The sequence below is a fragment of the Lolium rigidum genome, chromosome 3 (assembly GCF_022539505.1).
Source record: "Lolium rigidum isolate FL_2022 chromosome 3, APGP_CSIRO_Lrig_0.1, whole genome shotgun sequence".
In the NCBI taxonomy this organism is placed as follows: Eukaryota; Viridiplantae; Streptophyta; class Magnoliopsida; order Poales; family Poaceae; genus Lolium; species Lolium rigidum.
In genome coordinates, this window is record NC_061510.1 from 240529062 (window position 1) to 240541438 (window position 12377).

A 12377-nucleotide genomic window follows, 5' to 3' on the forward strand; every position below is an offset into this window, starting at 1 on the left:
TTTTCACAGTTTGGGAAACGATTTTTTCTGCATGATAAAGAGCTTACATTGATTAAATTTTCAGTTGAACATTACTGCTGAATGATGATAGAATGTTGTTCTGTGTTATTATTTTCACAGTTTGGGAAACGATTTTTTCTGCATGATAAAGAGCTTACATTGATTATATTTCAGTTGAACATTACTGCTGAATGATGATAGAATGTTGTTTTGTGTTATTATTTTCACAGTTTGGGAAACGATTTTTTCTGCATGATAAAGAGCTTACATTGATTAAATTTTCAGTTGAACATTACTGCTGAATGATGATAGAATGTTGTTGCTATATCCATGATTCAGATATCAAGTACTTGTCAAGTCCCATTAGCTAAATAAAAGGAATTATGTACGGCCAAAATATAAGGAACCCATACCGCATACCTTGAACATAATGATGGAATTAGTGAAAAAGGGAAGCTTAGCAAAGTAGTTGATACCTGACATAAATCAAACATCGATTAAAAAATTTAGCTACTATAGCAATTTCTTTGAAAAGCTCCTTCTCTCAAAAGAACTCAAAAATAAGAAAGAGATCAAGCGGCAAATGCAAATAATGATAGAAATCTGTCAAAGCAGAACAACAGGTAAAGATCGATTTTTTCGAAAATTTTCTGTTGGTCATCTCGAAAAGTGGTCAACTAACGAAAGTTATATAATAACCTGCGGCATATTCGAAAATATTGGCAGCTCAAAATTTCGCTCTGGCTATTTATACGAATTTTTATGGTGACAGCACAAAATCTGTTTTTAGGACAACAACTTCCCCAAATCTTACTTTCTTCCTATTAGAGGCTATTCTTGGCACAAAAACGAAATAAAAATGATAAGGAGAGGTTATTACAGAGGTAACAACTTCCAAGAGACAACAAAAAAGAAAAGTTACAAAAATAAAACAATGGGTTGTCTTCCATAAGCACTTTTCTTTAATGCCTTTTAGCTAGACTTGATAATTTGAGAAGATGCTCACATAAGAAATATGAATTGAAGTAAAAGAGAGCATCAAGGAGCAAATGACGATATGAACATGATTGTTCTTTGGAGACATCATCATTTTACAAATTAACTGATTTCAGAGTCCATCTTTTTGTTCTTGGCTTCTAGTTTTGTTTAATTCTTGTCGCTGTTCAGACAACTTACCGTCACTGCCAGTCCCATGCTAAAGTTGTTTGGGCATGCTTTCTAGATCTAGTCTATATTGGCATACAACTTGCTGTGAGTTAAGTGATTCCATCTATGCCCTAACATATTTGCTGTTGTCTCTGCAGATATAAATTGGATATTGTTGCTGCTGGGAAGAACTTTACGAAAATAAGGAAAGCGATCACAGCGGGCTTCTTTTTCCATGCGGCTAGGAAGGATCCCCAGGAAGGCTACAGAACCTTGGTGGAAAACCAGCCAGTGTACATCCACCCCAGCAGCGCACTGTTCCAGAGGCAGCCGGACTGGGTCATTTACCACGAGCTCGTGATGACAACGAAGGAGTACATGAGGGAGGTGACGGTGGTCGACCCGAAATGGTTAGTGGAGTTGGCGCCGAGGTTCTACAAGGGTGCAGACCCAACCAAGATGAGCAAGAGGAAGCGGCAGGAGAGGATCGAGCCTCTGTACGACAGGTACCACGAGCCCAACTCATGGCGTCTCAGCAAGCGCCGAGCTTGATTGTCCAACAAGAGTGAAATTTTGGCGAACTGTAAATACTTATGGTCTGCTTGTAGACACTGTTACAGTAGGTATTTTGACCTACGTAATGTCACCATGAGACTAGTTGTATGGATAATAGTTCCACCTCTCTGGGTGATTCAGTTTTCCCTTGTTGAGATAATTTAGATACTAATATGTTCTAATTGACTTCTTGTCGCTTGTGAAGCCAGAGTGGAAAAATCAGATGTAATCTCCTTTACCCTACCCTTCATAGACCAGCCTGTTGTTATTTTGTTTGTAGTTTCTTTTTTCGAGGAATGTTTGAAGTTTATGATACTCCAGTTTATAGACCAGCCTGCAGGGGTACCCCGCCCTCAAGGGATTCATGATAAGCTTGCATTATTGAACTCTCGTTGCTTTGACAATTTCCTGTATTTTTAAAGCAGCTTCGCTCTGCAAGCCTGCAGAATACTACTTTTGACTTCCGCTCTTCTCTAGCTGCAACTTTAGTTTTGGTATGGAGCCTAATTTGTTTTACCTCTACTCAACAATTGCTGTCAATGATCTATACTGAAGAAATGCATGGAGTATTATTGTTCTGCTTGAACAACTGGTTTGTGTTTTCCTTTGGCTTGGAATTCATGCTGACGCTGCCAACTAGTCCTTGTCTCATTTTTCATGAAGTGGTTGCAAATTTCCTTATGCAACTGTGCTCCTACTTTTAATATTTTTCATTACTTTTTTACTCTTGGAATTACGTGGCAAGAATGCAATGGAGTATTCAATAGCTTCAAATATTGTACTTTCTCTGTCTCACCGAAAGTATCTTAACTTAAATTTTTTTTAAAAAAAAGTGGCTTAACTTTATTAAAATTCAGGTACATCTAGACACTATCTAGTAGGTAGATACATCCAAATTTTGATAAAGTTGAAACACATTTGGTGGGTCAGAGAGAGTAGTTCATCTACTCCTTGGCTGCTGAACCTGGTAAATGCGAAGAACAGTTTGTCTGTTGACAAAAATGCTAGCTGGCCATGGCCAGTCAGCACAGAGAAAAGTAATATCCATGCTTGTAAATATGTGAGGCGTAAAGGGTGGGCGCTTATATTCCAACATTTCTGCCACTTAGATTGGTCATGTAAAAATACCGTCATGTGGGCATTATATTTTCGAGGTCACATGTGTTTACAACATTTAAACGCAACACCTTCGCGGCCCTGAGCTCCAGGGCGGGGAGGTTTTTCATGTAGACCGTCCCAGCAAACGACGGCTCCATGGGCCCATCTTTCTAAAGTTTGTCCATGGAACGAACATTTGGATCTGAAGGAGCTCTAGTGATACAATCTGAAGGAGCTGTCGTGATTCAATCTAGTCTACATACAACGAGTCGCAACAGACATTAGTGGTATATTATGAAGAGAGAAAAATCAAAGTCTTTCTTTTTTCTAACTTGAAGTGTGCTGTGATTTTGAGTTAAATAAAATCCATCTACGGGGAAAATAAGTGTTCACTACATTACATTTTGTAAAGCTACGGTAGCACGAAATTTCTAAGGTCAAATCCTATAGAAAAACTTAAGTATATACAAACTCCATTCCAAATAGGCGTCTTACTTTCAAAAATACACCCTGGATTCCTGGAAGGTGTATTATATATAGAAGAAGAGGCAAAGAAGCCCGGCGACGCCGCAAGCGGCAAGTTCATGCTGCCAACATGGGGTGGCAGCTCCCCGACCCGAAGCCTACTCTCCTAATTGCCACCACAACTCCACCGGCTCCGGGAAGCCAAAACTATCACTACGAAAGAGCCTAGCTAGACGCCACCTAACATACTCTTCCTTGATCTTCGTCTTGATCGCCAGGACCGCCGGCCTCGCCGAATTGAAGACAACGTCATTTCTGTGTGTCCAGATGGACCATAAAACCAGGATCAGCGAAGTCCACAAGTCGCGCTGCAAGGCATTTTGTCCACGTCTTGAGGTCCACTAGGAAACCAGATCCTTGCGAGCAGCAGGTAGCCAATCAAGCTTACCCCAACGGCTCAAAGCCCAAGTCCAGATCTCCCGAGCCACGACGCACCCCAGAAGCAGATGCTGGATCGTCTCTGGCTCCTAACTGCAAAGGGGGCAGGAGGCCGGGGCGGGAAGGCCACGCCGCTCCACGCCGCTGCAACCTATCAGCTGTCAACATCTGTTCCTTGAGACAATCCACGCGAAGAACTTGCAGGAGTAGGGGGCACGCGAGCGCCAGATCTGAGAGGCCGTCGGTGCCCCAACCCTGCCAGCAAAGAAAGCCTGATAGGCCGAGCTCACGGAGAACTTCCCATCAACAGACCAGCGCCACACAAACTCATCCGAGCGCTCAGGCACAAGCCGTGCTGCGCCCACAACATGCCAGAGGAGGAAGAACTCCGCCACCGCGGCATGCCCCAAGTCTGGGCCACAATCACGAAGCCATTCACCGCCAAGGCCTTCCTTAACCGTGCGAGTACTGACCTTGCGGCTAGCCACCAAGGCCAGGAGGTTTGGCGCCAAGTAGGCAACCCGCGCCCCATTGAGCCACCTATCGTTCCAAAAGAGCGCACGCTCTCCGTCACCTAGGATGACCACTGTAGCAGACTCAAAGAGGGCTCTAGCCAGGCGCGGAATCTGAAGGTTGAATTCCGCCCAAGCTTTGGTCGAGTCTACCCTCTGCAGCCACGCCCAACGGCAGCGCAGAGCAAGGTTGAGGAGGCGTAGATTAGGAAGCCCCAGCCCCCAAGCACCTTGGGGGAGGTAACCTGCTCCCAAGCCACTAGGCAGTGTCCACCTTTCACATCAAGTCTAGCCTTCCACATGAAACCCCGACAGATCTTCGTCAACTCCTGCAAAGTTCTAGGCGGGATGTCAAGGGACATCATGGAATGAACCGGGATAGCCGAGAGGGTCGTCTGGACCAAGATGGTCCGCCCCCCACGCGTCAGCAGCTTGGCGCACCAGGGCTGGAGCCTGTTCGCCGCACTGTCCACCACGGGCTCCAGCTGGGCCGCAGAGGGCTTACGGAGTCCCAGCGGCAGCCCCAAGTACTTACACGGCCACACCGCCACCTGACACCGAAGGATGTCATGGGCAAGGTTTATCTGCTGAGGGGAGCACCTGATGGGATGGACAGAACACTTGGCGAGGTTGGTGCGAAGGCTGGACGCCTCACGAAAGTCCTCCACGATGGCCGCGCAAGTGAGGAGGTCCAACTGATCCGGCTTGGGGAAGGTGACCACATCATCCACGTACATATATGTACGATGTCGAAGACCGCGGAGCGCCAGGTGCGCAAGCAGGCCATCGGTCGCGGGCCTCTCGAACAGGAGGTGGAGCACGTCCATGACAGTGTCGAAGAGCAAAGGGGAGAGCGGGTCCCCTTGCCTCAGCCCACACCTGTTGGAGATTAGGCAGCCCGCCACTCCATTGACCGACACCCTCGTGGAAGCCGTACCGAGGAGACCACAAACCATCGCAATCCACCGTGGGCCAAAGCCGAGCTTGGCAAGGACCTCGAGGAGAAACCCAGTCTACCGTGTCGAAAGCCTTGGTGATGTCGAGCTTGAACATTACGGTCGGGGTCTTGGTGGCATGCAGACGCCTAGCTGTGCATTGCACCAACTGGAAGTTATCATGAAGACAACGCCCCCTGATGAAGGCACTCTGGTGCGGCCCCACAATCTGTGGCATCTTCGGCGCGAGGCGGGAAGAGAGCACCTTGGCCACCAACTTGGCCACGCTATGGATGAGGCTAATGGGTCGAAAGTCCGGCACCCCAACCGCGTCCGCGTGCTTAGGGAGGAGGGAGATCAAGGCCTGGTTCGCCAGCTGAAGACCACGGGCATCGCCCCTCCACAAGGTCTCGAAGGCCTCCATGACATTGTGCTTGATGATATGCCAGCACACGGTGTAGAATCTACCAGTGAAGCCATCTGGTCCAGGAGCTTTGTTAGGCTCCTGAGACTTGATCACGGACCACACCTCCTCAGAGAACGGCGCCTCTAGGTCCGACAAGTCATGTGTCCGCACACCGAGGAAATCGAGGTCGAGGGAGAAGCCACGCTTAGGAGCTGAGCCCAACAGCTGCTCATAGAAGTCGTCAAGAACTCGAGCCTTGTCATCTTGGTCGGCAACCAAGACCCCGTCGACTCGCAGGTGGGGAATGAAGTTTTTTCGACGCCGATGATTAGCTTGAAGGTGGAAGAAGCGTGTACAAGCGTCACCTTCCTTGAGCCACGTGATCCTAGATCTCTGTCTGGCTATCGTGCGTTCCAGGGAGGCCAAACCCAACAACTTCCGTTTGAGCAACTTCCTCAAACCCCGCTCGCCCGTGGATAGGGGCCTCGTCTCCATCGCCACGTCCAAACGTAAGATAAGCTCATTGGCAATTAAGATTTGCCGTTTCACATTGCCAATGAACTTATCATTCCAGCTCATCAAGGCCTTAGAAGTGGCCGAGAGTTTGGCCGCCAACCTCTTGAAAGGATTGACGATCACCGGCGTCGAGGCCCAAGCCACCAACTCCATGAAACCATCGGCCTTAGGCCAGAAAGCCTTGAACCTGAATCTCCTCCCAGTCTTGAGTTGGGCCGCCGGGTTGAGAAGGAGGGGGCAGTGGTCCGAAGTGGAGGAGCTCAAGGCTGAGAGAAAGGAGGAGGGGTACTCCGTCTCCCAATCCACCGTTGAGAAGACCCTATCGAGGCGCTCCAGCGTAGGGCGCTCACGCTCGCTAGACCACGTGTATCTCCGGCCCTAAATAGGCGTCTTACATCCGTATCTAGACAAATCCTCAACACTTAATTTGGAAAGGAGTAAATGGATGGTTTTAAAGAAGAAGAAAAAAAACTTGCTTAAACACGGCATTTAGCCATTTCCTTATTCAAACACGAGTTTCTGATCTTTCATGGGAAAGTCTCTTTTCTGATCATTTATATGTTCCAAGCAGGCTCTTAAGCATACAGATCTGGCACCTCTGCCTTGTACGGGGCACAAAAATGTCGTACCTATACCAGATTTAGCACACCATGCAGTTTTTTTTTTTGTTCGGAAGGGCAAAACGAGAGCAAGCCATGGAAGTTTCATAGGCACAAAAAGCAAAAGAATACATGAACATTATGCTGTTCTGAGGTAAACCAGAGTTTTACAGAGCACAAATACTAGTATAGATGGCTAGTCAATAGTCGTAGTCAGAATCCGGGTCAGCATCGACTATGTCTGGCATTGAGTCTTCAGACTCTCCATCAGACAAGGCTGGCTGAATGGGCAGCGTGAAGCGGGTTGGAGAGCTCCCTGTATGGCTTGGAGCGAGGCTTTGGACCGATGGTGTTTGATATGAGGTTCCCAGGTTGCCAGACGGTACATCTGAGCTTTTGTTCTGAAGAACGGCTGAGCTTCTGTTCTGAAGACGCTCAACAAGATCAGCAGGAAGTGTAGTAACTGTAGGTTTCTGCGTTTCAGGTGGCCTTGAGTAGATTGGGTTTGAAACAGCAGTGGAGCTAGAAGGATTATACACTGGAGCAACTGCAGGTATCTGTGTTCCAGGTGGCCTTGAGTAGATCGGATTTGGAACAGCATTGGAGCTTGTAGGATTATCCACTGTCTTTAGCTTGTGGGTTTCCTCTGTAGCCGCATCCACCATATTATTGACATCGCTCTTGTTGTGCGTGGGAACAGCTTGTACTGCCTCATGAACTAAAGGATCTGCCCTTTCTAGAGAAAGGGCTCGAGGGTGAGTAAGAACGTCCAAAGCCAGCAAAGCATGCGAACAAAACTCTGCAAGCCTAGTGCCTCTCTCGAGCTTCCCTGTAATGAAACAAGAGATAATAGTTGTTATTTTCATGGATATATCTGCAACCCCCACCCTGATATATGAAACCACTCTAACTCATTCCATTTACCAAATCCACACACCAAAAAAGAAAAATCAAGCTTACCTAAATTTTCATGTCATAAAGCTAATAGTACAAGGTCTGCTTTTGTCAGTAAGCATGCCAAGGCAGTTCAAGCAAAACCCACATTATTTCCTTTCAATTAACCATCTCTTTCATTGTTTTGTTCTTGATGCAGGTTGTATCATGTCATAAAGCTAATAGTACAAGGACTGTTTTTGTCAGTAAGCATGCCAAGGCAGTTCAAGCAAAACCCACATTATTTTCTTTCAATTAACCAGCTATTAATTACAAGAAACAAAAATATCTACATCTGTAGACAATGTTATAGACACGAGAGATTTTACCTCTTCTGAAGAGTTCAATTCCTTGGGCTAAATAAGGCGGGCGGGCATAAGGAGAAGAAAGGAATGATGCCAGCAATGCCTTCAACGAAGCAAGTCGGAAATCTGATATGCTTGTCTCCCCAGCTGTCAATGTTGATCGCTCATACCCCACTCCTGAGTCAAGAGCACTCCTAGCTATGTTAATTAGCAGCAAGTCCACTGGAGCAACTGCAGGTATCTGTGTTCCAGGTGGCCTTGAGTAAATTGGATTTGGAACAGCATTGGAGCTTGTAGGATTATCCACTGTCTTTAGCTTGTGGGTTTCCTCTGTAGCCGCATCCACCATATTATTGACATCGCTCTTGTTGTGCGTGGGAACAGCTTGTACTGCCTCAGGAACTGTACGTGAATCAGTTTGCGGATCTTCTTTGACAAGAGTGAGCTCTTCTTTTGGCTCATTATCCTTGGTGGATGGCAACCAGTCATCATCACTATCTTCATTCTCAATAACCTGAAACTGACCTTCAGATTGTGAAAACTTGGATCTGCCAGCACCAAAAACTATCTTTTCTGGTCCACTGTGGTTGAGTCCAGGAACTAAAGGACCTGCCCTTTCTAGAGAAAGGGCTCGAGGGTGAGTAAGAACGTCCAAAGCCAGCAAAGCATGAGAACAAAACTCTGCAAGGTTAGTGCCTATCTCTAGCTTCCCTGTAATGAAACAAGAGATAATAGTTGTTATTTTCATGGATATATCTGCAACCCCCACCCTGATATATGAAACCACCCTAGCCAGCTCTAACTCATTCCATTTACAAAATCCACACAAAAAAAGGAAAATCAAGCTTAGCTACATTTCATTGTTTTGTCCTTGCTGCAGGTTGTATCATGTCATAAAGCTAATAGTACAAGGTCTGCTTTTGTCACTAAGCATGCCAAGGCAGTTCAAGCAAAACCCACATTATTTCCTTACAATTAACCATCTATTAATTACAAGAAACAAAAATATGTACATCTGTAGACAAGTATGTTATAGACACGCTAAGAGATTTTACCTCTTCTGAAGAGTTCAATTCCTTGGGCTAAATAAGGCGGTCGGGCATAAGGAGAAGAAAGGAAAGATGCCAGCAATGCCTTGAATGAAGCAAGTCGGAAATCTGATATGCTTGTCTCCCCAGCTGTCGATGTTGATTGCTCATACCCCGCTCCTGAGTCACAAGCACTCCTAGCTATGTTAATTAGCAGCAAGTCCACTTTTGCCCTCCAGTGATCTGTCCTCAATGACCCCCCCTGATCGAGGAAATAAAATGTATATTACATCTACTTGTTGCAATTATAAAATATATACATCAGACTGTGTAACCCCAAAGAATTGAGACCCAAGGAACATTGTAATAATTACAAAACATGGCAATGACTAGAAACAGTATTGAAAGGAAGTGCGTAGTGTCAATATTTCATGATAAAAGTTATAATCATTCAAAAGAGAGTAGATTTTAGCATGACAATCAAGAACATTACTTTTACAACCTAACATTTAGTGTTATAGAAATCAAAATACATAAGTACCAATTTATTCCCCAAACTGATATGATGAAAACAAGGGAATTTATTTACCATACTCTACCCATAAAATATTAGTACATATCCTAAACCTGAAGCTGTCATTAGGGAGTAAGGGCAAATCTATGTGCGTGGAAATAGTTTGATCCCTAGCTCAAATCTGCCTCTCAATCAAGGTCTATTCTATCTAGAATTCCTCATCAATATCAAAAGGGTAAAATTGATGTCTGGTCATTGTTATTGTCCTCCTGATCGATTTGATGTTTGAATAACTCCACCGTCCCCTAATGGTAGTAGGAACAAAGGAATCATCTGTAGGAGATCAAGATTATCCAAACCAGGCTAGACTTGTTGTGGTGGCCACGTTGGGTTGACTTATATCGCAATGTAGTGTTCCCATATCAAGGAACAGAAGGAAACAGATTGGTTTGATCATCTGTGCTAGCGATAGTGAACAGAAATAAAGGGTGAACAGGACATGAATCATGTGCTGCATCAAATGATCATGTCTATCCCACCCCTAGAGAAGAACCTGCAGTGTGAGGAGTGATCAGGTTTACTCGGGAGCATGTTGGCTTCTTATGTGATCGACTACTTTGGCTACAACGATCTTCCTTCGCATGCAATTATATGCTCACTACCATGCAAACCTTCATTACAGGTGGTTTGGAACCACCATCCCGCTAAGACAACATGCTCTCTGTGTATTAGAGTTTGTGAACTCAAAATAAGATAGCAGACAGCTCACAGCTCCTCTAAACCATCTACAGCAAAAAAGATCAAATATATAAAAAGCAGCTGGGGACAACTAGGAAAGAGAATGCCATAAGCACCCTCACATGCAATGTCTATTGGATCATCACATTTTATACATGAATGCATTAGGATTTAGGAGTTCCCACCCTTATGCATAAGGCTGTAGTGTACCGTAAGATGCAGTATATAGTTCCTACTAAATTTAATTCCATATTTAACTAATACTAAATATCATATCAGCAAGTTATACATATACTTCAAAAAAGTAGGAAATAAGTGCATGCTTTTGCCAAATTCATACTGTGTAGGGTGAATGGTAAACACTCTGATACCCGAGTGATATAATATGGGAATGCATGGTTTTAGTCCAGGGAGACAAGAGGCTGGTGAAAAGACACGGGCCACCTAAAGTAAGACCAGTAAAAAACAAAACTACATGGCCCATAAACTAGAACTAGAAGGTCGGAGAACAGAGAATTGGGCAATCTGTTTCTGTCAAGTCCCTAGCTTTGTAATACATTGACCTGTGATGATTGTCTTCTATCCTCTATTGGTAAAACAAAAAATCGCTGGGAAAAAGAACATATTTCCAGAGAATACTACTAGCCCTAAAACCTGAAATAGGCTGGTTCAATATTTTGGCTGATAGGCAGTTTATATCCTTAAATCCAGATAAATATTAGTTCTCAAATCCTAGATCACATCTAACAAGCAAAAATACAGTCTGCACTAAGTAGGGATCAGCAGTAGTTTAGACTTTAGAGTATGAACTATGAACTTGCCAAACCCTGCTAAAAACAATATAGCAGATGAAAGTGATTTTGGTTCTCTTGGATATCTAGATATGCAAAGAGGAAAGAACAACAAGAAAAGTAATAAGAGAAGAATTGAGAATAATATGCAGGTGAAAAGGAAGATAAATTTTGGGCATACCACATTCAGAAGAATTTCCAAGGTTTCTAGTGCAGCTATTTTGATGCAGAGTGGTGTAACATACGATGCAGTTTCAGGGGTCATTCCCTTCGACGCGGTTGGCGTGGAAGAAGTTTTCCTTTTCTTTGGGCTGGCTGCTGCTTTCTCCAAACCTGAAGCATGTGAATTTTGTATTTGTGGTTCCTGCTTCCTCTTCTTGGAGTAACTTTTTGATGAAGATTCACTAGTCACTTTTGTTGGATTTGTGCTTAATAAAGTCATTTCGTTTACACAACTATCATCCAGATCACCAACTGCATTGCTGACTATTACCTCTAGCAAGTGCAGAGACATTCCTGGTAACAAAAGCCATCATTTATTCAGTCAGCAGTGGGTGCAACTCGCAATCGACTAAAAGACGACCAAAGCTATGAACCAAACATTTATATGGGTGCAACCGGAAGTATGACAGTCATTCAACAAAGAAAAACATGACATGGACTGATGCAGGGAACTGTATGTAAAATTAGGCTTCTAAATTTTGAAGACATGGAATATTGGTTCGACCATAGCGTGCGCAGCAGTGTCATATCTCAGAAATCCAGCCTGTTGTTAGATACGCTCCAACAAACACCGCAAGGATGCTAAAAATCTGAGTTCCGTGTGAGCATCATTAACAAAGATTGTAAACAGATAAAGTATATTCCTTGAACCAATGATTTCCGAATGAGCAAACCAAACATGCCACGGAGAAAGTATTAGAAGAATGATGTATTGCAAAATTATATCTCCATAGTGGCAGCAAAGAAAGGGAAAAAATCAGTTTTGTATGACCACGCTGAGATATGCACAACCATGTTGATTGTTAATTTGTTACTAATTCTGAAAACAGGCAGTTCTGAAATTAACATAATTATGGCCACACCAACTTACTCTCAAAAATTATCTTAAAAGATACCAGCAGGCAACTGTGAACAAATAAACAAAAAAAATCACCTACCAACACCCATGGAGGTCAGCAACAGCTGCACAATGCTGTAAACCTTTGTCCTCATAGCAGGCAACTTTGCAATTTTGAAGTAATCAGCTATAAGCCGTACAATATTAGCAGCATGTGGTAGAAGTTGGCTGCAATATGACAAGTATATAATTTAGACATTGCTTTCCCAGTATAGGCTCAGGTCCAAACCAATAATAAATAGAACTTGTATAAAATCCAGTTCCAAAATTACTTAAAA

General features: G+C 44.1%; 1 protein-coding gene across 4 annotated transcripts in view; it reads right to left on the reverse strand.

Moving 5' to 3' along the window:
* Positions 1 to 12377, reverse strand: part of LOC124703196 (proline-, glutamic acid- and leucine-rich protein 1) — a 32489-nt gene that overhangs the window by 14197 nt on the left and 5915 nt on the right. For 3 of the 4 annotated variants that reach the window (XM_047235422.1, XM_047235421.1, XM_047235420.1), the window contains exons 10-14: positions 12140 to 12267; positions 11161 to 11495; positions 8964 to 9198; positions 7933 to 8619; positions 7210 to 7499 (exon numbers count right to left, since the gene is read on the reverse strand). In XM_047235422.1, coding sequence (XP_047091378.1) covers positions 7210 to 7499; positions 7933 to 8619; positions 8964 to 9198; positions 11161 to 11495; positions 12140 to 12267 — 1675 coding nt within the window. The remainder of the gene's footprint in view (positions 1 to 7209; positions 7500 to 7932; positions 8620 to 8963; positions 9199 to 11160; positions 11496 to 12139; positions 12268 to 12377) is intronic. The other variant, XM_047235423.1, reaches the window with a different exon arrangement.